This window comes from Diceros bicornis, chromosome 39 (genome assembly GCF_020826845.1).
Source record: "Diceros bicornis minor isolate mBicDic1 chromosome 39, mDicBic1.mat.cur, whole genome shotgun sequence".
Classification (NCBI taxonomy): Eukaryota; Metazoa; Chordata; class Mammalia; order Perissodactyla; family Rhinocerotidae; genus Diceros; species Diceros bicornis.
This window is the reverse complement of record NC_080778.1, coordinates 17,859,482-17,885,812: the sequence shown is the minus strand read 5'-3', so window position 1 is coordinate 17,885,812 and position 26,331 is coordinate 17,859,482. Positions and strand designations below refer to the sequence as shown.

At 42.6% G+C, this 26,331-nt stretch overlaps 1 protein-coding gene across 5 annotated transcripts in view; it reads left to right on the top strand.

Annotated features, from left to right (window-relative positions):
• PLEKHG1 (pleckstrin homology and RhoGEF domain containing G1) overlaps positions 1–26,331 on the top strand; it is a 229,177-nt gene that overhangs the window by 100,612 nt on the left and 102,234 nt on the right. The window contains exon 1 of one of the 5 annotated variants that reach the window (XM_058534147.1): positions 25,533–25,889. The exons of 3 other annotated variants lie outside the window; for them this stretch is intronic. In XM_058534147.1, coding sequence (XP_058390130.1) covers positions 25,778–25,889 — 112 coding nt within the window. In that variant the 5' untranslated portion in view covers positions 25,533–25,777. Of the gene's footprint in view, positions 1–25,532; positions 26,022–26,331 lie in introns of those variants that run through there. One more of the 5 variants, XM_058534148.1, reaches the window with a different exon arrangement.

Sequence of the window (26,331 nt, the reverse complement as noted above, 5' to 3'; positions counted from 1 at the left end):
ACTTTCCATCTTTTTTAACTTGTTACACTTTTCCATCTTTTTTAACTTCTACTAAGTCAAACTGAAGACTTGAAATTAATTTAGTTATATACTGTCAGGGGCAATTATAGTATATAAGCAAATTTAAAGGCCCAAAGTGCCTTGGTGATTTCTGTATTTAGAGAACAGTGGGAAGAGCATCCCGAGGGCAGGCACTAGTATGAACAAAGGCACAGAGATATGAAAAGCAAATGGCGTTTTGCTTTTGGGGAATGTTGAGTTGTCCAATATGGCTGCAGTTCTGGGCCAGAACCTAGAAGACCTGAGAGCCAAGACAAGGAGCTGGGACTTGATCTGTAGACCATAGAGAACTATATCAAGCTTTCCTGGCAGAGGGGCACCTACATCCTGAGTTTTAGAAGATAGCTATGTAAAGAGATGGTTTGAGGAGACCAGAGATGAATTTAGCAAGATATATTAAGGAGATTATTGCAATGATTCAGGCCAAAACTATGAAAGTGACAGTAAAGATAGAGAGAAAGGATGGATAGAAGAGACATAACCTTAACTGACTCTATTTTATGACCTATTTAAAAGTTATTATGTCTGTTGTTTATTGAGCTCTGTTATGTCAACGATTGTACTCGTGGGATTTTAATTTATAGAGGTGACTGAGTAACAATATGGAGAGACTAATGCCACTGAAATATTTTTATTACTTACATTTCCTAAGAGGAGGGGCATGGCATGCCACGCAGGGCCACATGGGGAAGCACCAGTGTTGATCAAGGAGGCAGGAAGGAGCAAGAGGAAAGCCTAGGCGGAACCGTTATTGGGGTTTCTGTGGGGTTGCTGATGCAAGGCAGGGCAGGGTCCAGGGTCAACAGCTTAGGATTGGCTAGTTTAAATAATTCCAACAGGCCTTGGGGCATGGGGCTGCCTGGTACCTAGCCCTAGGCTGAGTAGGGCAAGGAAAATATTGGTTTGTTTCATGAGAGTTAGATAAGGAGGTGATTCAGACTATGGGCTCTGGATCACAGGGGAGATGTAAACAACTTTGGCTGTTAGTTTGGTCCTATAATTAATGGATGCCCAATAGACGAATACAGAATCTAAGAAAACACAAGTCAGAAAGTCTATCTATGTACCTACCAGGACACTGGGCTAAATGCTCTATATGCTTTATCTCATTTAATCCTCTCAGCAATCGGCAGCAAGTGCTAAATTGTCCCCATTTTACACATGAAGCAACTGAGACCCAAAGCAATTCAAAAACTTACCCAGGTTCACACAAGTAAAAATGATTTTTCCAGCCAGATTCTATCCTAGGCATTGTCAACTCTAACCTCCTGCTACTGATCGCTGTGCTTGTTGCACAGGGCCTTCTCTGCTTGATTATTCTTCCTCCCTCTGTGCTCAGGTCATGAGACTGGCCCTGCTGAAAAAGGAGTGGTGGAGGGGCCGGCCCACTGGCATAGTGATTAAGTTCACACGCTCCGCTTCAGCGACCCGGGGTTCGCAGGTTCGGATCCAGGCACGGACCTACGCACTGCTTATCAAGCCACGCTGTGGCGGGTGTCTCACTTATAAAGTAGAGGAAGATGGGCACAGATGTTAGCCCAGGGCCAATCTTCCTCAGCAAAAAGATGAGGATTGGCAACAGATGTTAGCTCAGGGCTAATCTTCCTCACACACACACAAAAAAGGAGTGGTGGGAACTTGTAGAAGCTTCCTGAAGCTCACTGGACTAAGGAACAGAGGTGGATTCTTGTGGTTCACTGTCTCTCTATAAGTCTTTCTGTTTCTACCTGCTTTGTCAGAACAGTGTAAGGATGTATGTATTTGTAGACTGGCAGCCTATCATCAGCATATTAAAAATAAATAAACAAAATATGTGACTTTAAGTGCTGTCTCCTCCCTTCTTGGGAAATTGCTTCTCGACTTTTGGCTTCTCTCTCTCTGATCATTCTAACTCTGGGCCTTGGAAGCTCTCGTGTCAGCAAACAAAGCTCTTGGCAGATTCCTTCCTCCCCTGCGTCATCAGCTAATGATCCAGATTGCCTACGGAATAATCTCTGAATTCCCTGGGATAGGCTGTGAGGTCCCGCATCAGTAACTGCTCTGTCTGGTCACACTCCAGCACAGTTCCTTGGTTCAGGCCAACCACTATGAGTTCCGTCTCTTCACAGCCGCCATGGCTTTGTTCTCTAACAGTTGGCTGCCTTCTCACCCCACCTCTCCTCACATCTTCCCACATCACTTCTACGAAGTGCCAGCTCGGTGCTCAGCCACTGCGGGAAGGCATCCACAGCACGTGAAAGTCAGGGTACAATATCTATGTAGCTTCTCCTTTGCACAAAGCCATGAGGGGGGTACAGAGGCATGAGTGACCCAGGTCAAGATTTCAGGGAGCTTGTGACTAGCTTAACAGGCAGGGTAAATGGTAAAACCTGCAAATAACACCTCAAGAAAATGGAGGCCACGTCACACAAGAGTTTAGAAGTCATTCCCCATCAAATTGGTACCACTTTGTATGTAGTTATTGCTTCCCGCATCTTCATCTGTCTACATGCTGCTGATGGATTGTTAACCTGGGGCTTTAATCTTTAACTGAACTGTGAACCATTCGGAGGGAGGCATCACAAATCTTGCTTATAAGAACCTTTGTTGAAGGAACACGGCAGAAATTCCTGTTTTCTGTCCACCATGAGTTCAGTTATGCGGGACAGTCCCCATCTTTGCATGCAGGGCTCTGCTGCAGGGAGTTATTGTAAAAGCGGGGATAGAGTTTCAGTCCCAGAGTTCGACTGGTTCAAATACCAGTCTCACCACTTACTAGTTGTGTAACTCTGAAAGTTACTTAATCTCTCAGTGCCTCGTTTTTCTCAAATGCAAAATAGAGATGGTAGTAATACCTACCTTGTAGGGTTGTTATGAGAATTAAATGAGTTAATTTTTTTTTTAAAAGTTTATAAATGGTACCTGGCACACAGTAAGGACTCAATAAATGTTAGCTATCATTACTAGTTATTACTAGGTTATCCTCATGACTGAGTGGTTCCCATCTTTTAGATGTGTTCTAGTCAACTCCTAGTAACTGAAGCTGTCTTATCCTTAAAGGTCATCACTTCCATCAATCTTCTATGCTAGTAAATTTTTACAAAACCAAAGTTTAAAAACTTCAGCATAAGCATTTCCCCTGGAGTACTAGGATTATTGGTATTTTATTATTCCTACATTGACATTTTAATAGCCAACAGTGGCTTTTAAGAGAATTGGGAAGACACGTAGCATCTGTTGGTCTCCATATTGGAGTTCCTGTTGTGTTTTTGTTTCCATGTAAACCTTATTTTTTCAAGTTTGTAAGCCTTTCACTCCATGGTGAGATTCAGCAACAAGTTTCCATTCCAAAGAACAGTATTTGTCCTACTTGGAAATCGACCCTGTTTCCATTTTCTTTACAAAGAGGTTGCTCAATGCTTTATGCTTCCAGAACTTGAGTTTAGCTTGGTGTTTTTGCAAGTGTAATTTTTCATATTTGATAATTTTGAAAAACTTCTTAAAAGCTGCCAATACAGCACATTGTCCTTGGGTTTTAGATGCTTAGTTGCCTTTAGTGGGCTTAGTTTGAGATAAGAGTGAAGAAAATGTTATGAATTCACTAGAAATATATCTCTTCTAAGGACTAGGATCCTGGACTGCAGAAAGTATTTCTTCCTTATAGAGAAAACTGCTGATTCTTCTTTCCTTGAAATTTTAAAGTACAGGGCAGTGTTTAAGAACACAAGCAGCAGAGTAAGCAGTTCTGGATAGAATCCTGGCTCTTGTGCTTACCAGTTGTGTTACTTCGGACTTGTTACATGGCTTACCTAGGCCTCAAATTGCCCATCTTTCAAATGGGGATAATCGAACTCGTATGAGGACTGAATGAGACAGTGCCTAACAAACATGCGTGCTCAAATGTTCATTATTGTCATTTTGCAGAGGTCTAACCCTAAAGTCTCTATGATAAACTATATCTGGTCATCGACGTTTTCTTAAAACAAAATGTGCCCTCCTTGAATGGAGGGGGATTTTGTGTGAAAATATCTGTCAAGTGACCAAGTGTACGAAATTAAGTCACAGTAGTCAAGAAGAAAGGGGGAGGCAGAAGCATTAAAATAACAACTCAAATTTAGAATCTTCACCTTAAAAAATGTTAATTTATCGTTTTCTTGACCACTTTCACAACCAGTCCAGTGAACTTGAGGCACTCTTTATGGAAGTTATGCACAGTGTACAGAAAGCTGGTTATCAGCCTAAAAATAGTGTCAAAAGCCCTGGCTATATATCAAGATTGTGATGAGGAAGAAGTCAGATCACAGAGAATATTCTAGAATGTCTTCCCTCGGTAAATATTTCAAAAGTCTATATATCCTTTAAATCATTTCTTGGATAGTTGAAGTTGAAAGTCTAGGAAGTCTGGCAGTGGAATTCATACTAAAACCGAGAGACCATCAGTAATGCTGCTGGCAGGAGAAACGGAGTGCTCTGGGAGGGAAGTCTTTTTCCCCTCTCCCCAAAGCCCCAAGCCACTTCAAGGCCTGCAGTGATGGCAGGCTGCCAGCTCTGGAATAAAATCTGCAGTTTTTAATTTGAAATCAGAGGATGACATTTAGACACTTGTTAATCTTGCACCAAACACTTTGAATATCTAGTTACACACACACACACAAATGCACATACATGTCTCCCTTCCTGGGGGATGCATTAATGCTTGTTCCAATGGTCTGTTTTTCTTCAACCCCATTGATCTCACTCCGTGGGTGTGTTTCTAAACAACTGCATCTCTATGCAAGATGCACGAAAGGAATCTTAAGCCAACCAGAATTTGAAAGATGAATAACTGATTCATGAGTGTAATTTTACAAGCACTTTTTAAGTCCAGAGATCTAAGAAATCATCTGTGCAGAGGAAGAGAGTCTCAAGGTAAGTATCCTTTAAAAGTATCCTTTCTTTGTGTGCATGAGACTGAGTCCACTGGTGGTGTTGGGGTGGTTTTAGAAATCAAATTTGAAAGCTGTTACAGAAGTGGTTGTCTCTTTACACATTATCTATTAAATAGAAAGATTTGTTGTATTTCAGAGAATAAAATTACTTTTGAATTACAAAAACATATGCAAAAATTATGCTATGGCCAATGAAAAATTCCTTGGTTTTGAGTATATTGGTGGTTTTTAATTTTATATATATATGTGTTTGTGTGTGTGTGTGTATAAATATACACGCATACACACACACCCCACGTACACACATCTGTATACACACACACACACACACATACACACACGTGTATATATATACACACATACACATATATAGATATAGATATAGATATATACACACTGTGCTAGATTTTGCCAAAGATTGATTGGAAACCATGTTATTATCAGAAGTACTTTTAAATATACGAATATTTTTAAGCATTTTAAAATTTCTCCAGGAGCTGAAATAGGATGTTTGTGTGATCATTTGATTCTGAAAGAGGAAGGACCGTTACAAGCAATTTGTAAATTCTTGAGCTTAAAAAAATGGATAAAATAGTGAATTTTCCACTACTTAGACCTGCAGACCAATTTGACCTGCTGTAGGCAGTGGAGAGAGCACTGAACTTGGAGTCTGGCTCACAGCTCTCTGGCTGTGTGCCTTGGGCACGTTATTTGCTCGTTCTCTCAGTGTCCTCAGAATCGCTGTGGGGTGGTGAGCTACCAGCCTTTAAAGGAGGGAGTCCCTGGGTGGGCATGGCGAGGGAATGGGGAGATTTCAGGACACTCAACTGGGAAGTAAGTCTGGGTGTCTAGGGATTGGGGAGGCGGTACCAGTGTGGTCCAGGACAAGCTTCTCCTGTTTCAGAATCTCGCCTAGGGCTGGCCCTGGGAGGAGCGGGGAGCCTTTGCGAAAGTTCTGCTTGGTCATTCAGAATTCAGATGACCCCAGTGGGGGTCCCCAGCTCTTTGTGTACAACTGGGGGGGAGTTTGGCTTCTCCACCTATTAAAACATCTGTTTACTCTGGCTGGCCTTGCTGGGGGGTGATTGACACAGACAGCTCCCCACCGGGCAAGGGGAAAAGGCTGTGTTTTCTTTCCTAATACCAGAGCAGATGTCTTAACGGTGAAGAGCCAGAAATGTCACTATGTCATTACCTGCCTAGGAAAGTAGTTCTAGTCCTTTCTGATAGACCTGGAGAACCTGTTTCTTAGGAGCTTTTGAACACGTTTTGTTCTACTGATGGGCTGATTCCTTTTTTTTTTTTTTTTTTTTAATGTTACAGCTAAAGGCCAAATATTGGCAAATACATGAAACCAGGAAGTCAATTGTGAACTATCTTGTGTTATATCAATTTCAACAGATAGTTGTTAGTCAAGGAAGTTGTTGCCATATTAATGATTTGAGTCCCTAACATGATTATGTATTATGAAAGTGAGATACAGAGTAAAACCTTACCTATTCCAGCTAATCGAAATATTCAGTTTTAATATTTCCACGTATATATATAAGAAAACTGTATGCTCAAGGGAACCTTTAAGGAATTGATAAGACTAATTTATAGCGAATACAGGAATGGGGGCTTCTAAAGATTAGTGGGGGAAATGTAACAAAGTCCAGTTACCGCCTACGTGCCCCTCCAGGCTGGGCAATATAGAAAGTTCTAAAGCTCCTTGTTTATTCTTTCACAATTGTGTAGGTTGTGTGTGTGTTTGGGCGGAGTTAGGATCTGTGTATATCAAATCTTGGGTTCACCTCTCACTTGTTCTAGGGTTCACCTCTTTTAGAGGCTGACTTCACTAATAAGCCTTCCTATCTACAGAAGATTTGGAAAACAGGTTAATTTGATTATAATGGTTAAGCTCAGTCTCTGAAAAAAATTCTTTTAAGCCCTTTTTTCAGGGAGAGTATTATTTATACAATTTATGTGCTTAACATCTTTTTCTCATGGCTAGTACAAAGGCAGATTTCAAAGGGACATCATATGATATGACATTGGTGATTGTGTTCATCGCCTTTACATCTCCTTTTTATTTCTTCTCTTTGTTTCTGTGCCCTTCACAACCAAGATGTAACCGTCCTTAAAACCGGTGAAATTTAAATATACTCCGTGGGCTGGACTGATGTCAATATCCTGGTTTATTACTTTACTACAGTTAATGTAAGATGTTACCACTCCCGGGAAACTGCGTGAAGGATACAGGAGACCTCCTTGTACTTTGTTTTTTTCTTTTTGCAACTTCTTATGGATTTATATTTATTTCAAAATAAAAAGTTTTTTAAATGTTAACTGTCCTCTAGAACCCTTACCTGAGGTCTCCAGTGCCTAGCAGGTATTCAGAAAAGATGCTTTGGTTCAATGTTAAGTAACTACCAAATATTAAGTCCTGGTGAGGTTTCCCAGGTAACAGATAATTGCCTTGTGAATATCGGTGCTCCATAATTGCTTCCTGAGTGTCATTGTCTCTAAATCACCTTGCTAATGGGGAAGAGAGAGTTTCCATTATGAGGTCTGTCTGCTCACTCAGGTCTTGCTTACCAGCTTGCCCATACAAAGAGGCCAACCCTGGGCTTTCTTAAATAATAGGAGCAATAATGTTGAGAGTTCCTGACATTCTGTGAGCAGTTAGTATGTGCCAGGCTCAGTCATGCCTTACACTCGTTAAATCGCTTAAGCTTAGAACACCCGGTGACAGCACGAAAACGAAGCGATTTTAAATGTGGCAAGTTGGAAGAGTGGTTAAATAATGTCCCTACTTTCAAAATAGTTCTCTCTACTAGGGATCTGAATGAAAGGCGGTGGATCCTCTTAGCTAAACAAATAAACAAAAAAATTTCCTTTTGAATTATAATGTAAACAAAAGAAAACTTTGAAATTGTCTAATCGTCCTCTTCTGAGAATAAATATTGGCAGTTGTCCGTGACCCCTGCTGTTTTTGCTAACTCCTGCGATGTTTCGCCTTGAAAGAGCCAAATTTTAGGTCGTAAGTTTTGGTAAATAGCTCAGAGTGAGAATAATCTTTACTGTTGGCCGTAAGCGGGTTTGTACTGTTTCAGGCTGGTGATCTGCTGGCGTAGGTAGAGAGGATCATAATGAAGTACCAACACTGTAGTGAATCATGGTGGTAATGTGCCACACAGAAGCTTTTAGATATCTCAGCTAAACTGGGGAGAGGAGAGCATTCCAGGCCTGTGCTCAGGGCTGCTCTAGCAGGCTGGCCAACCTCAGACTCTCGCTATTGTAGAGTTGCTGCTATCCACCATTTATTGGGAAGATGCAAAGTGAAGAAAGCGGAAGCTTCATTCTGGCTCAGCCACTGACAAACTAGGTCATTGATTCTGAAAATGGTTCCCAAGACCAGCAGCGTCAACACCATCTGGAGACTTGTTAGAAATTCTCAGGCCCCACCTCAGACCCACAGAATCAGAGACTCTGGGGATGCGACTCGCCGTCTGTGTTTATTAGCAAACCTTCCAAGTCGTTCTGATGTCAGGTAAAGTTTGAGAACCACGGGGTTGGCTTACCTTGGGGGATCCTCTTTCCAGGCTTCAGTTTCTTCTTCTATAAAATGGAAGATTAATAGTAAACTATTTCTCAGGCCCCCTCTCTGAACTCCAAGGCGCACATCCCACGCTCTCTAATTCTACAAATCTGTGATGTAAGTTTACATATCTGGCAGTATTGCCTAGTGAGTAAGAGGGTTACTCACTGAAATCTGACTGCCCGGGGTTCAAATCCTGGTGCCTCCACTTAGTAGCATTGTACACCCAAGCAACCCACTGGATTTCATTGAGTTCTTCATCCCTAAAATCGAGATAATAGCACCTATGTCCTAAGGAGGTTGTGAGGAATGATCTAAGGCATGTAGAACAGCAGCTGGCACACGGGAGGAAATAACTCACACACTAGGTGTTAGCAGACCTCTCTCTCTCCCCCTAAAAAATTTTGAACTTTGAGGATGGGAGTTATAGCCTGTACAGCTTTACTATATTAGAAGTGCTCTTAAACACTTGCTAAAGAAATAAGATAATATGGGGCTGGCCCCGTGGCTTAGCGGTTAAGTGCGCGCGCTCCACTACTGGCGGCCCGGGTTCGGATCCCAGGCGCGCACCGACGCACCGCTTCTCCGGCCGTGCTGAGGCCACGTCCCACATACAGCAACTAGAAGGATGTGCAACTGTGACATACAACTATCTACTGGGGCTTTGGGGGGAAAAAAAAAGAGGAGGAGGATTGGCAATAGATGTTAGCTCAGAGCCGATCTTCCTCAGCAAAAAAAAAAAGAGGAAGATCAGCATGGATGTTAGCTCAGGGCTGATCTTCCTCACAAAAAAAAAGAAATAAGATAATAAATTGAACATGTTAAAATTTTTATTCATAGGAAGGCTCCACTTTGGGGTGCGTCTAAGGATGGCGTAGAAACTGAATTTTTAAAGAAAAAGCAATAATTCTTTAGGAAGGCATTGGTTGTCATTACGAATCTGGCGAAGGGGATGCAGGTAAGACCTGTGATGGCTTCCGTGTTCTAACTAGAAAAAAATTTAGACTTATCTGTATTTTGGGTTCTTTTTAGCCATTTGATAATTGTCTATCTATAATGGAAAAGAAGCTAGTACTTTGGGTGCCCGTTAGGTGCCAAGCACCATCATGGATGTTTTATAAGTGTCATATCACTTAAATCAAATGGTAACCCTATAAACTAAGATGGTCCCTGATTTTAAAGAGACTGAGGGTGACTGAAATTAACATCCATGATCACGTGGTAAGTTACAGGTCCAAGATTTGAAACTAGGTGTATCTCACTCCATAATTCACCCTTTGGCATCACCAGTTTAGCTGTTATACTTTTAAAATATAAAACTAAGCTTTTGGGCCGGCCCCGTGGCTTAGTGGTTAAGTGCGCGCGCTCCCCTGCTGGCGGCCCAGGGTTCGGATCCCGGGCGCGCACCGACACACCGCTTCTCCAGCCGTGCTGGGGCCGCGTCCCACATGCAGCAACTGGAAGGATGTGCAAATATGACATACAACTATCTACTGGGGCTTTGGGGGAAAATAAAAAACAACAACAACTAAGCTTTCAACAAATGAGACATGGACATCGTTTGCTTCTTCGCAAACACAACTGGACAACGCAGAGGTTGTCGAAGGATCCAGTATATGGAGCACCTCTGAATGGCCCTGGGAACCCAGCAATACCTCTCTCATTTGCACCTGCAGAAATCAAAGGACCTCACCGAGGCCTGTGTTCTGATCTCCGTCATTCTCCCTCTCTCTGGGCAGGCCTTCCGATGAGAAAATGGCCAGCGTTCTTGGAGAAGAACCAAGCTGCCAGGGAGGGGAAGCCACACCCAGGTTTTCAGTCTCACAATGGAGCAAACCATGCTGTTCTTTCCTACCTCTCTCCTTACTCACCTCTTTCCCATGATTTTATTCAAAACGAAAGCAGGTTAGAATACACAGATTATGTACTGCGGATTTTTAGATTTTGACTCAATACTTAAAATATAATTTCATTCTGTCCATTAGAAAAGCTCTATTCTACTTGAAGAGCACTTCTTGTAGTATAAAAAAATAAATCTAGGAAATGTTCTGCTTTTTTGTTAAATTTTGCCTTAATTGGGAGGTTTGGTAACATTCTTCGCACAGCCATGGCTCTCCACACTGGCAATATGTAAGAATCGCTTTAAAAATCCTAGTGGCCTGGGCCCGCCCCGTGGCTTGGCGGTTGGGTGTGTGCACTCTGCTGCTGGTGGCCCGGGTTCGGATCCTGGGCGCGCACCGACCCGCTGCTTCTCTGGCCATGCTGAGGCCGCGTCCCACATGCAGCAACTGGAAGGATGTGCAACTATGTCATGCAGCTATCTACTGGGGCTTTGGAGGAAAAATAAATAAATAAAATTTAAAAATCCTAGTGGCCTGATTTCATCCTCTGAGAACATGCTGTTTTTCAAATAGTGTTTGATGATTGTTTAATACCTTGATTTTTGAAGACTTGCAGGATTTTGTGTAGCATTTTTACATAGTTGAACGTACTTGGTGCCTTTGAATTTGCTTATATACTGTAATTATTCCTGACACTGTAACTAAATTCATTTCAAGTTTTTTCAGTTTGGCTGGCTGAGTAGAATCTTTACTCTGGTGATTTTCATGAGGAGTTTAAGAAAGAGTTTAACAATAGCAAATATTTATTTTCTATTGGCTTTTGAATTTCAGAGTTGAAAGTATGCTTAATGGTTGATGGTCCAACTCCATTTTTACCCGTTAGGATGTTGAAAACCAGTCTTCGTTGACGCTTTGAAGTAAGGAAGGAGATGCCAGGATCCCAAGTACAAACCCACTAGCACCCAACCTGCCATCTCCGCACTGGCCCCTGAGGGGTGGGGAATGTCCACAGCACAAATGCTTTCTTACTTTTACCTTTAGCTTCAGACCCAAGTCCTCATCTGGTCTCCTTACAATGGAACTGGGCAGATCTCACGCGGGCCTCAAGGGCCCCTCTTGTCCTGTCAGAACGAGCCCAAATATAGAGACTGAAGTGGCTTTTCCTACAAAGTACCTCGCCCTGGACTCCAACCTGATTCCTGACGAGTTCTATTTATAATCTTCTATTCCTCTTTTGGGGAGCCTTATTTTAGGGCTTGAGGTCTCTATTTTATTGTTGGCCCCATAAAGCTTTTCCTCTTTGGGGTGATGGAATAGAGGAGATTGAGGGAAGGGTTGGGGGCTGGCAGCAACCTTGAACCCCGTGCCCCCCCGCCCCCCAAACAATGGTTCTCAACCTTTACAATGCCCAAAATTGCCCAGGGAGCTTAGTTACCAATGCCCCTTCTGGGTTCCCATCCCTAATGATTCCTATTTACTGTTCTCAGGGAGGGCCCAGCAATCTGGTTGCTTGTTGAAAATACAAGCTGATGGTAATTGTATTAGCCAGCTCGGGCTGCCATAACAGGATACCACAGACTGGGTGGCTTAAACAACAGACATTTATTTTCTCACAGTTCTAGAGGCTAAAAACCCAACATCAGGATGCCAGGAAGGTGGTTTCTGCCGAGGCCTCTCTTCCTGGCTTGCAGACGGCTGCCTTCTCGCTGTGTCCCCACATGGCCTTTGCTCTGTATTCTAGCAGAGAGAGAAAGAGAACTCTGTTGTCTTCTTCTTACAAGGACTCCAGTCCTATCAGATCGTGACCTCATTTAACCTTAATTGCCTCTTTAAAGGCCCTATCCCCAAATACAGTCACGTTGGGATTTAGGGCTTCCCCATGTGAATTTGGGGGGTGGGGAGCACACAATTCAGTCCATAACAGTGACTTAAGAGGTGTTGAACCACACCTGGAAAAATGCTGGTTTAGAGCATGTACTAACAATCGCCAATTTCATTCATCATGCATCCGGTTTACAGCACCATGATGATAACTGATTTATTAAAATATCTAGATAGATTAAAATTTCTAAATATCTACCAAAAACTGAAATGCAAAGTATATTTTGAAGGTATACCATCAGAACACTCATTTTCATAAATTATAAATGGTTTAACCCATCTTCAAAGAAACTTTTTTTTTTAAATAAAATCATGGAATGGGACTTACTGATGCAGAAGAGAAAAAGAACCCCCTGCTCTCTAACACTTTCATGTCACGGGGTTTCCAGAGAAGCATCCCAGGGGAAAGACACGGACACCAGCCTGTCCTCATCTGGCCTGAATCGGGGTCTTCCAGGCCTTGCCCTGCTCTGGCCCTCACTGTGACATGGCAGCTGAGCCTGAAGGCCAGGGGCCAGCTACAAGGTGTGCCCAAAACGTGTGGCCTCGTAAACACATTTCAAAATTGTGACGAGAACCGTAAACACGTTAAGTAGCCTGAAGTTTCTTAGACGTACTGGATCCATCTCAGGCTGGAGTCGCTTTTTCCCTCAGGGAAGGTTTTAGCTTTCTGCTTTTTCTACCACATCAGGATTAGGGGCAAGTAGCTGGTTTTGTTTTTCAGTCCCCCTCACCCACCCCCTCCTCCTCATGTTCCTGAGGGAAGATATCACATATCAGAGACATTTCTTCTTCAGAAAGACTTGGGCACGTCCTCAAATCCTCACGGAGGCCTCTGTGTATTAAAATTTTTATCTCCAGGGCTCAGAAAGCAGTAAACACTGGTGTGGGGTGCAGGGTGGGGTTTTTTCCCCTTTCTAGGAAAAATGCTGATGATTAACGAACGCCTCTGGGTATCTTAAACGCTCAGTGTCAGAAATGCACAAATGCACTTCCAACTTAGGGGGACTGCTTAATCCTCTTTCTTTCTTGCCCGTAAACCCCGTCTTACAGCTCTTGTTTATGCTGGTGGACTAGGATCTCCAGTTCTAAGTCTTCTGCCTTATTATTTTTTAAAAAACAAAACTGATGTTTTATGCGATTAGGATATGGTATGTAGATTTTGACATTTATAGTGGATCGTGGCTTGTTTTTCACAAGAGTATCAAAAACAAATCCCCACTTCAATACTTGTATGAGGGTCTGTAGATGGGAGAGACCCCCAAGTGTTGCCAGACAATGTGTCATTCTTCCAGAGCTGTGTTTTTTTTTTCTTTGCTGAGGAAGATTAGGCCTGAGCTAACATCTGTGCCAGTCTTCCTCTGTTTTGTATGTGGGACGCCACCACAGCATGGCCACTGACGAGTGGCGTATGTCCGCACTCAGGAACCAAACCTGGGCCACCAAAGTGGAGCATGCCAAACTTAACCACTAGGCCACAGGGCCAGCCCCACAGAACTGTGGTTTTTGTCTTACTGTCCCAGGATTTTTAAATGTCAAAAACTATGACACCAAGTTATTTGGGTGTTTGGTTTGGCAGAATTACCAATTAAACTGCTTCTTCAGTCTTAATTTCTTCACAGAGACCCTGAACAAATTCTAGCCTTTATTGATATGTTGTAGGTTTATAAAAGAACTAGTAGGATAAAGACTTTGATTAATATAAAGAGTAGAAAAACGAAAATAAGAGCTCATGTGGTTAAATGGTAAAGGCAATTCAAGTTTCCTGATGAGCAATTAATATTCTCCCCACCACTCCACTGCAGACATTTTCCCTTCTCCCCTCATTAAATCTTTCCATGGTGGTTTTGGTCTTATGGCACATTTTTTTGTCCTAATCTTGTATAGAGTAGCAAACAACAAGTGATATATTTAATTCTGTATATTTCATTTTCTTATGACTTACAAGAAAAATAAATTATTCTTACCAGATTATTTCTAGGCATCTGCTCATTCCAGGATTGCTAACCTAGTATACAGTGTAGTATCCAAATGTGTCCATGTCTGTAACCAAGAGTCAAAGGCCTCCAGGCTCTGGGGCCAGGCAGATCATGTAAAGGAGTGAAGGTGGATGGGTGTAATACTGAAGGGAGTGGTGGGGACTGCGGCAAAATGTAAAGTTCACGGCCAGGGCAAAGGGAGCAAGCTTAGCTCCACCCATGGCTGCTGGGTGGGGATGTAAGACTAGTGGTGACTGATGTTTAGTGTTTCTTTTTTTGGCCTCCCCTCCCCAAGCAAAAATCTGGATTTTTGTGGAAAATATCCTGATTTTTAAAATTTGGTTCACCAATTCAAAGAAATTTAAATGCAGTGTTGACAAATAACAAGTCTTCAGGTCACACTCTGCCTGCTCAGCCTCAGATCACAACTTCTAGGGGAGTCTTCGGCTTATACCAGGCCTCACCGGCCCTATGGGTACGGGTTAAGTCACATTAAAAAACTAAACTTTGCCAGCTCAGCTGTCCCTTCCCACCAGCACAGAGACCAGACCCCACCCTTTCCCTCTACTCCCAGGCGGTGCCTCTCTCCCTGGCTCCCATTCCCCCTGCTGTGCTATCACTGCCCTTTACTCCAGGATGCCTACCCTCCCGGGAGACCCTGCCCTGAGATATTGGGAGTCTCCAAGCTCCCCTGGCAGTTCACCTGGTTGCCACCCAACCCCTACACCCGGGATGCTCACCTCTCTCCTGATAGGAGAAAGGGCTCCCTTTCTTCTTGTGTCTTCTTCTCTTAGATAGAAGAACCCCACAGCTATTGCTTGAGGTGTTACAGCTGTTATCTCTACCACCCAGTCTCTTCTTTCTCCAGGGCATTCGCAGGCTGCCGGGATGGTGGGGGTGAGGCCAGCCTGAGTACTTGCCACTTAGGAAATCAGAAACCAGTACCTCCGCTGACCCTCATGTCCTTGTGCTGCTTCTGTTTATCATGCCAGACTTCCTTCTCCGGCTCTCCCGGGGCCACCAAGTCTTTCGTTACCATCAGATCGCTCTCCTCCAGCCTTACCCTCAGCTCCCCACACAGAATCTGTGACGTACACCTGAAAATATCTGAATCCCGCTTTCAGATATTGTCAGGATTCTTTTTCTAGGAGCCATCTTAGACAAGCCCCTTGAAAATCAACCCATCAGTCCATCAGCCAGTCAATCAAAGCAAGTAACCACGTCGAGCGGCAGCTGCAAAGAGTCTCCCAGTCTTGCCCAATTTCCATGGAGGCTCAACTTGGACGGTCATTACAATGGATTTGTTCTAATCACCATAATTGCATGTGTTCTTAAAGTATATGAGCTCTTTAGATAATTCAGAACAAGCCATACTTTACATTATCTGTGTATTCTAGGAGCATAATTTTTGCAGTTGTACAGTGATATCAACTTTTATGTTATCACTCTTCTAGGAGTATCTTAGGGCAGGTACTTGGTTGGAATGCAACCCCAAATTATATATCCCTGTGGTAAACTGAACTACTGCATAATATTTGTTATAACCTGGTTTCCAGAATGCAATTTTGCAGAAAGTGGAGATGATGCCAATGAATAAGTAAAAAGCATGATCTTGATGCTAGACATTGGTCTACTGTAAGATGATATTGTTAAAAAACTTTGTGGGGAATCTTTCTGTTGATAATAGTTGAGTTACAGTGTTTATCACAAGTTCTGCCACATAAAGAATTATAGGTCATTTAAAGCAGTTTCCCTATACGAAGGAACATGCTCCTGGGTTTTGCATCAATTCGTGGTTATCTGACTATAACAATGGGACCACATTTAAGATCCTCAAGTTGTATGAGAGCCTCAAGAGAGACTGTCTGTGGAGGTAAGACATGGGTCATTGTGTCAATACATCACCCAAAACCACGGAATCTCAGATTCATAGATTTGGAAAGTCTTCTTGAATGTCATAGACCCCAGAGTTTCCATTTCACTAATCCAGAAGGAATCTGGAACCCAATAGTGACTTGCCCAAGATAACAAAATTGCCTGGTGGAACTGAGATTCCACACATCTAAATTCCTCCGGGTCTTGTGTCCTTTCCATGTGTCATTTCATGAGCAGTAAATGATGGTTTAGGTTGAACAAAATAAGTTCAGCTTTGGGGATGGTTTTTTTTATTACATCACCAGGCTGATAACCAACAGTCATTGGGAATAGCTAACTCTCCAATACTCTTAGAGCAGCTTGATACGTTGGGGGTTGCCATTTTGTCATGTCCTCCTTTGTACAGACTCCTAAGCAGATGTCTAATGTTTGGAGCCATATTGGCAGTGGACATTTGTCTCTGGCTTTGGGTCCCTTGGGAAAGGTGACCACCTGGTCTTGGGAAATACTCAAGGGTCAAATGCACACGGTCAATTTTTAAGTCCTCTAGAAGTAGCATGACAAACTGAGTGGAGTGACCCCTCCCCCAGTCTGTCCTTTTGTGACCCCTTCTTCTTTTAGGGCTCCTTTGATGTTCATTTTAATCTGATTATACTTAGATGAAAATGCTGGGCACGGAAGTTTATGTTGTGAGTTGCTGTAACCACACCTACTAGGGGGGCCTGTCCAAATGACTGGGTAAGAACATAGTCATGGTTGCTGCCCAGGCAGCTCTGCCCCGTGTCTGGAGGAGGCGTAAGAAAAGCCGAGAAGAGAGAGGCTGATATTTGCAGATCAGAGGAAGAGGTCACCGCAGAGTAGAGAAGGAAACTAGAAGATTCTTTAATAGGGAGGCGTGGTGACAGTAAACATAGTTACTAATTGTGATATGCACTAGTATATTTGCAAACAAGATTGTCCAGAAAAAGATGTAGGTTGGGTGGTCTGTGTGGGCGTAATGCCAAGTCTCCTATCAGCCTACGCTTCCAGGAAGTAAAACAATGCGGACGGTCTCTTCTCTCTGCCTGGCTTCTCTGAGTTAACCTCTTCTCAGCCTTCAGGTGTCAGTCCACACATCCCTTCTGCAGGGAAGCCTTCCCTGACCACCCCAAAGCAGGCCCCTTTCCATGTTTTCATAGCACGCATTGCCTTCCCTGCATAGCACACATCTCACAGAGAATTAATCACTTACTCGTGCGGCTGGTCAGTGTCTGTCTCCCTGGCCACGCTCCGTGCCCTTTGAGGACAGAGTGTTGTTGCTGCATCTCAAAGTCGACTCAGGAAGAGCAGGGAGAACATTTATTTCCCAGAGGACGTTCTCTAAAAATGGCCTCTTTTCCACAGTTTTTACAGTAGTAAGTTGACATGGGGATTGTTAAGATTCTGAAAAGACTTTGGTGGAAGCTTAGGAAAGCAAGATCTTGAGACACATGGAGAAGGTAATCAGATGCCATTTGTAAGTACTATCCCACGCTCCCCACACCACACGGGGCAACTCTCCATCCCGTCCCCCCACCCTGTTGAACCCTGCCTCCAGGGATCGCTTAGGGCATTACTCAGTAAATATTTGAATGAGGAGACAAATTCCTATGGGAAACCTGATAGCATCTCAGATAATTCATGAACTTCAAAATGGAGGTGAGGTGAGGTGTGATTTGTCCTGTGTTTTCCTAGAGTGGTCGTTGAAGAACTTCAGCTCAGTGTGAGAAAGCATTTTAAAGATTAGAACGGCCACACAGTGTGATGCACTATCTGAGCGGGGATCAAATGCCCAGAAACTGACAGTCTCCAAGCAGGGACTGGGCGTGCCCAGTGAGCTATTGTAAGTGATCATTCAAACACCAGATAAGGCGTTAGGTTAGAAAACCTCAAAGTGTCTTTCCAATGTTGGTATACTGGTATCGTAGGATTTCAGTTCATTCATCTCCCACTCAAAAACCAACTCCATAAAGCCAGGGATACTTTTTTCCTGAGGAAGATTTGCCCTGAGCTAACATCTGTGCCAGTCTTCCTCTATTTTGTATGTGGGTCGCTGCCACAGCACGGCCGCTGACAAGTGGTGTAGGTCCACGCCCGGGATCTGAAGCCAGGCCGCTGAAGTGGAGTGCGCTAAACTTAACCACTAGATGATGGGGCCGGCCCCAAGGCAAGGACTTTTATCTGGTTTGTTCTGTGTTGTATCTCTAGTGCTTAAGACAGTGCCTGGCACATCGTAGCTGCTCAATAAATGTTGCTGAGTAAATGAATATATTGGTAGATATCAAATTCAAAAATATGCTTCTGGCATAGAATAGGTTCTAATTAAGTGGTTGTTTCATTGACCTGAATCAAGCAGGCTGTAAATCAAAAAAGCTAAAATTTGGCAATATATCACCCAGTAAAAAGCTATGGTCAACATTCTGACTAAGCATGTGAAGTCCAACTGTTAGCCTCTCAGACCAGAGATTCTGGAGTTAGTGTGACATTGTATCAACCAGGGCCCTGGCAAGAAACTGAATTAGCTCAGCTGGTTCCAACGGAGAGTTTAATTAAGGGGCTACTTCATTAAAGGTGATGTGGCTAAGGTGTGTGTGAGCCAGCAAGGAATGTGAAGCACCCAGAGACTGGACCAATGGCAGGAAGCCTTAACTGCAGTTCTTGGGGACAACTCACACGGACCCCCCAGGGACAAAGGGACAACATAGTCAAAGGAGCCCAATTAGAGCTGGAACTATGGAGGTAGGGTGGCCTCAGATGCAGCCACTGCTAAACACCAGATCCCTAAATCAGCCAGGGAGCAGGAATAAATGCACCTATTTCCCTCTCCTCCTGCCTCATAATATTGGCCAAACCCAACGGGGAGCAGCCAGTAGGGGGCAGGACGTGCAGACCTGGGCAGAGCAGGGCAGAGAAAGATGGGGGCAGGAAGGGGTCAGCACATGGGCAATAAACATCACGTAAACTACTTTTTGTTTTTCTACTTGAACTACACAAATAATACATATTCATTCAAGAAAATATAGAAACTAGATCACAGTGGGTAGTGAGGGTCCCCCATAATCCCGCACCTCTCAACCGCTAGTGTGAATGTTTTGGCTTTTTCTCCTTCTTTCTTGTAAAGGATTCGAAAATTTCTATTCATAGTAAACCAAAATAAATTTAGTTACACTTGTTTCTTGGCCTAATTAAAACTGAACCTGCAGCCTGACAGAGAGCTCTGTTCCCTTTGTTCTGTTAACATAAACAAGTTACTTCATGTCCCTCTGTGGGAACTGGGAATTAGGCAAGTGTTTAGACTCAAAAACTTCCAGCAAGTTTGGCTTTCAGCTTGGATACCAAGTAATTAAATATGAGATGAAAGATGAGTCCAACCCAGCTCCCCCTCCAAGATTGGAAAGGGAACTATATATGAAGGCAACCTCCCTTAGCTTGATTTTCCTGTCAACATAAAGTTGCTATCCATTTTTAATGTTACTTGAAAGGCAGCTTGAAAATAGGGGGAAAACAGTTTAGGAAAATAGAGGAAATGTTTATGGACACAGTTCTTGTTACATCTGCAGCTGTTGAATGCTTCGTAACACTCATCACACTTGCCATTACTTATCTGATGCTAGCCAGGAGCTTCCAGAAGGCAAAGCTCATGTCTTTTCATGGAGCCCAGCATGAACCTGGCATTGGGTGGGTCCTTGGTTAACGAGGGTGAGTAAGTGGTTGATGCTCTTAGTTGGAGTAGAGAGAAGGTGTGAAGGGAGAAAGGTCCGCAGATTGTTGCTGTGTGTGCTTTGAATGGGAGTGTTTAAGCCCGTTGTAATCATATCCCTAAGGTTGGCGGCCCTCATTGCTGTCTTTAGTTAAAAAAAAAAAAATCCTGGGGAGTAATAAGTCATCTCAGCTCCTTTAGAGAGGAATAAGTTCTGCTTTCCTGGACTGAGATCTGTATTTGCCCCTTTACAAATTTGTGCCCTAATAGGATTGTCTTCATGACTTGGTTCAGGAGGCCAAATGAATAGAAGCTCAAACCGCCTCACTTCAGTTCTAGAAATGGGATAGCCTCCCCTGGGGTAAATCCATTTGCTCTCAGGTCATCCATCTAGAGGTTAAACTGTCAGCCACGGTGACATTGAAGGCAGCCTTGGGATTGGGGGAAGAAGACTGATGGTGGCGATCCTAAAGGATGGCAGTCGTTGTCGGGAAGATTAAGAACCAGCTCAGAGACTGATTTATGGCTGCTCTGAGCGGCTTCTCTATGTCTCCCCCACAAGCTTACATCCTCACCTCTGCTGCTTTTGATAAATGTCTCTCTGAGCCCACCATCGCAGGGTCTACAGGATGGGGGTACTGTTAGCCATGTCGAGCTTGGAGCTGTGGGGGGAAGCCTACCCAAGGGGGCTCGTCTCTCCTCTCTGCGGGGACATGAGATGGTTTTGCGAGCTCACGTAAAGGTTATGAACCTCCATGGTTGTTACTCTGAAACTATAATAGATTCTTGTTTTAATTATTATTTTGGAAAATACTGCTGCAGGATTTCAACAGAGTCTCCAAGCCCCTTCCACAAGTTCAAGTACATTTTTTAAAGAGTGTTTTCGAAAGTATAGATTGTGTTGAATGCCTTTCGTTATGAATGGATTAGATGTGTGTTATCTCCTGGAGAAAAATGCGTCTGGAAACAGACTGCATTCTTAGAGGGATAATTAGTTCATTGTGCTTAGCACAGCGAGTCCTCCCAGGGTGTCCTCAAAGATGGGACTGATCTAGTATGGAAAGCAAGAGACTATTTGTAACATATTGCTTGCTTGATATCTAAAAATTATTCAGTTCAGAAATAACTAAGACTTGATTTCATCATTTCTGGACAATAAAGACCAAAATATCCTGATAAAAGAACAGTATGAAAAATGGAGCTAATGATTGTCATAGAGACAGAAAAATGAGCCCATGGAGGATTTTAGAGTTCAAGAATGTGTGCCCCTCCAGGCGACCTCAGTTGGTTTTCATGGCTGACTGATACATGATGGAGAAGTTAAATCGTGACTTGATTGCAAGGTAAGCGTGGGCCGAGAAAACTGTTGTGAATAATGGGCTTTGTGTCTTTGTTTTCTAAAATCCTTATGACCATGCCTCAGTACTGACATTTTAGTGCACTAGGGGATGAGGAATTATATTTTCAGTTGGATAATTTGAGTGCTGGCAACTATTTATTATTTATAGTTTGGTTTCCATTCTTAGATTCAATACTCCAGGACTAACAAAAAATAATACTTTCATTTAATTTCTCCTGTACTTGGGTATTTAGTCTGCCTTAGACCTATGTCTTTTGCTGAGAGTAAACACTTTTTAAATTTGTGAAGACAAGCTCACTTGCCATTAAAATCATTGCATTTTGAAAATAGTCCTTTAGAAAGAAAAAACCAGATTAGCTTTTTTGTTAGTTTGACAAAGTGTATAGTTTGGTTTGCATAACAATAGCAAGGCAGAATTTACAGTGGGTGACATTTTTTGGGTTTAGGCTAGACTGTCTGGAAGAGTATATATAGATTTTTTAATAAACAACTTAATGCAGACGGGTGTTAGTACATTTCATCTTACTTTCAGGAGGAAGATTAGTGTATCCTCCTAAGGGACATCAATGGGGATGTGTGACACCTCTTGGCTTGCAATTGACTTTAATGTTTATCACATTTATTCTGTGGCATGCACTTAGGAAATGTAATCTCATGCCTTTTTCTTTCAAAGAAAAAAGTTCTAATAAACTAAAAAAAAAATTAAGAATATTTTGTCAATGGCCTGTGCTTTAGAAAATAGTTGGTTTTCCCATTTTTCTTGGGAAATGTGTCACAATGGCAATATCTTAAATCACAAGAAAAACAGCTCCCCCCCTCCTCCAGCATTTAAATTGTTATGTTCCATATGTAAACTATTAGTTGTGTTTTGAAATACCACTTATAACTTCTAGCACCTTTGTATCTGAAAATGTAAGATTATTTTCTAAATCTGCCTTAGCCAGTATTGATTATATGAGGCAAAATCTTTCCTTGAATCCAAAAAACGTATGCATGCCTTTGCCCTGCTTCCTTTCTCTGGGCCATTCTTTTCATCCTTCATTGCCCAGCTGCTTGGAGCTGTTGCCTGGCTGCAAAGTCAACCAAGTATCTGAATCAGGTCAGACCTTTTTAAGCCCCTAAAACCTCATGCTATCTGGGCTTCCTCCACTCAGCCTCCCCAGCCCCACCAGACAAGCCCATCCTGGCCTCCTTCCTACAAGACCTGTGGACTTCCTCAGAAGGATGTGCAGGCTAATTCACACTAATGTGGCAATGACTCCATAACCCTTCCCAGGGGATATGAGAGAGTTTTAACTGACAACTTTCACCTTAAATCAAAAAGAGCTGGTTTCTCATAAATTGCAGGCCCTGTGGCAGATTTCTGGGCAGCGACGTTTTTAAATGGTGGAGCTTTCTGGTTTTCCTCCAATGAGGCCACAAGGCTGGCTGCACTTGGCTTGCTGGCTGGTAGACATGTCTTGTGGGCCCTGCTTTTCTGCCTCTTGGTCCCCACTCCTGGTGGGGACACTGTGAATAGTTCCCATACTTCCTGATTGTGTGACCAGTGCTGTGAGGGAATTAACAAGAGCTGCTTTCCAGTAAGACTATCTTTTTTCCTCAACAAGGCGCAAATGTGCGATTTATCTGTGGCCACTCTCACTATTATTTAAAAAGAGATTTTGCCAAGCAAAAACAATCTTTTCACCTACTGTTAATTTTGCCAAATAAAGTATGCAGCAGACAGCAGCAAAGCTACCCGTATTTGTGTCTTTTCCATTTCTTGGGATTGATTTTGCTGCACGCACAAAAGGCCAGTGGCAAGAGAGCAGGGTACTTGCAAGGACTGTTAAACGCCCCGTGTAACAGGTGTGTGGGATATGAGATGGAAAGGACAGGAGAGCAGAACCATCACAGAGCTAAGGTGCAACAAACAGAGGCTTTAAGAAAATACAGACACAGAAGGCTGGTCTGCTCTCAGGTATGAAAGAACCTTAAATGTTGGTCAAGAAATGTAACTTTCTCTTTCCTTTTCTTTCTCTCTGTTATATTTCTGTATTATCCTTGCACGAGCCCTATGCACTATCCATTTGTTAATTCATTCAGCAAATACTTGGTCCTAGGATAAATATAAAGGCAAAAAATGTCTCTGTGTGTGTGTTTGTGTGTGTTCCCTGCTCTGAAAAACCTTATAATTTAGAAAACTAGCTTCAAAATACTATGAACCTTGCATGTTGGTGGATGTAATACAGAGTGGTTTCAGTTACTTGCAAGTGAAATAAGAGGTATTTACTTATACAAGTTGACGATTTTGCTAAAGCAGGAATCACAGGTGAACTGACAAATGACTGTCCCATGGGACCAAATATGGCCTGTGCTGTCACTTCGAAGCGGTCCTTCAAGCCAAGTCACTTGTGCAATGGAGAGGGTTACAGACTGCCCCCATGCACACTCAAAGCAGCTTTGTTGTGTTTGTTCACTTGCAATGTACACAGCATCTCTGAGAAATGGCTTTTAAAAAATATGTTTCTTGGCAAAAAAGAAAAAAAATTCAAATACAATAATATTTTATTAGACGATGGAAGTAGTTAACTTGTGATCTGAGATATACACAGAAAACAGCTGGGTCAAGAAGAAGCCAGGAGCCTCTGCATATACTACTGCACCTAAGAATTTAGATCTGTGTATCTTTTGTGTGAATATCAAGTCAACAGTATAGGAAGGTTCACTGCTCCCCAAGCTGATAATCCAGGGTAAGAGAGAGATGATTAGAAAAAAAATTAAATATGAGACTGTGAGATGCTTACTCTAAGTGTGATAACTAGCCGTTTAGCAAATGGAAAGACCAGTGGGCTGGACTTGCTGTGGAAGACTAGATGGGGCTAGTAAGATTTGAGCTGACTCTTAGCTAAACAGACACGGAGACGCGGTCCTGGGTATGGGGGACATCATTTGGGGACACGAGAGATTACTGTGGAGGTCAAAATGGAGGGTTAAGCGATTCCCCACAGCCCAGGGACGACTCTTCCTCTCAAATTGCCTTTTCAGCATCTGTGAATTAGTGATTTCCATCAAACTAGTGAATTTTGTGGGGGAGAAATCATTGCAACACATTGTCTTCTCAACTGACTGATAAATCCATTCAAATGGCTTACTTAAGTAGCCCTGTATGTGTTCAGCCTTATTTGAAAGGAAATACGTATTAAAACAAATTATCCTATTATGTTGTTAAAGTTACTTGATGGGTATGATAGAAGTAGCTATGTTAAAGGTGATCAGCTAATGTTATTTTCCGTAACCACAAATGAATGCTTTAAATGGAACTTCTATTTTAAGGATGTTGATCCTTTGAAATAGTTTAGTTTTAGGTGTCTATACATGGGCATAATCCATATTTTGAGTTTTAGCTCCATGGTGCAGTGGTATCAGTTTTCAGTAACCTTTCTGTACTTCTGAAGACCTTCATCTAAAGAACTCAGTGTCTGTTTCAAATATGAACCTTTTGAATCTTTATATAAAAATATCTATAGCATTTTAAGAAGGAGAAGTGGCCTTAAGGAAATCAAAACCCAAAATAATTTGAAGGTGTCTCCTACTAAATAGTGGAAGTTAGATCATACTTAGTATTTATAAATATAAAATCACAGAACTTAACTGATTTTCTAAGAAATGCTTGTAAGTTTACATTTTAGGTATTTGTCTTCAGATCGATTTGTAAATACCGTTTTTAAAAAAGTCAAGCTTAAATGTATCCTTATTTAAGTTTGCTTACTTAAAACTGTATGAGAGGGTCAGCCCTGGTTGCCTGGTGGTTAAGTTCAGTGTACTCCGCTTCGGTGGCCAGGGTTCGGTTCCCAGGTGTGGACCTATACCACTCAGTTTGTTAGTGTCCATGCTGTGGTGGCAACTCACATGCAAAAAGAGGAAGACTGGCAGCAGATGTTAGCTCAGGGCAAATCTTCCTCAGCAAAAAAAAAATACTGTGTTAGATATCTTGTTAATGGAAACTGCATACATTATCCAAACTTCCTTCAGCTAAGTATTATTCACCACCCACCCCCACCCTCCAAACTTCACTTTAAAGCTTAAGTTAAAGATGTGTCCATTTACTTTGAAACAAACTTGTAATTCAGGAAATGAACTTGAAAATATCAGAGCTCCAAGGTCTTACTTCTTTTGTGGAGTTTAATGAGAACTGCGGCCGAGCCAGGAAGGTAGAGGCCCGCCTGCTTCGGAGGAGTGTGGGTTGTATTTGATGTTTACAAAAGAATAGCAGTGGCAGGGTGTTGCTCAGTGAAGTGTGCATTTTCCAGTTACCCACAGTGGTGTCTATTGTCCTGTTTCTCAATTGAATGATGTCATGTTTCATTTAAGGCTCTTAGTGATGCTGACGCCTGTGGTCTGCACACTACGGGGAAGAAGGCAGGGAGAAAGTTGCAAATCAGGTTTTTGTAAAGCCTTTGTGTGTTGGGTTTTGAGAGATAAAAGCTGACTCATGCAATATTTCTACGGAAGGAGCTGCACAGACTAGTGCAGCCTTATTTTACCTGACTGAGCTCCCAGTGAGGTCACTGTATCAACTGTATCAAGGCAGAAGATGTGGCTTAGCCTGGGTAGAAGACAGGTAGGTGCTAATGTGAATGTGCCAGAAGGATGCCCGGACAAGCTTGTTCCTTCCCTCTCGGAGCAGCCGGAGACGGGCCACTACGGTGAGAAACTGTCGCCAGGGATTTTCTGCACAACACTGCGGGGACAGCAGCTGGCTTGGATATATTACAACTGTTTTATTATAAACACGATGTACTGAAAAGAGTTCTCCAACAATGGAATTAGTCTAGAAGGTGATTTTTTTTCCTCCGTCTGTCTTAAATGGTTTTTGCCTTGTTTGGTTTGGTTTTTCTCTTTCTTTAAAGTTAGGTTGAAATCTCTAGAGAGCTGATATTCGTGACTCTGGGGAGAAAACTAATAATCCTGAGTTGTCGTGCATCGAATGCTCAGTGTTTTAATGTGCTTTCTTTATGAGGTTCGTGCAGGCTGAGCTGGGGAAACAGAATAAATGTTTGCAAATTTTATGCTTAGCAACTGTACTGATGAAATTTAGTCTGAGTCTGGTGGTAACAAAAGTTGACTAAGGAAATGCAGGTTCTATTT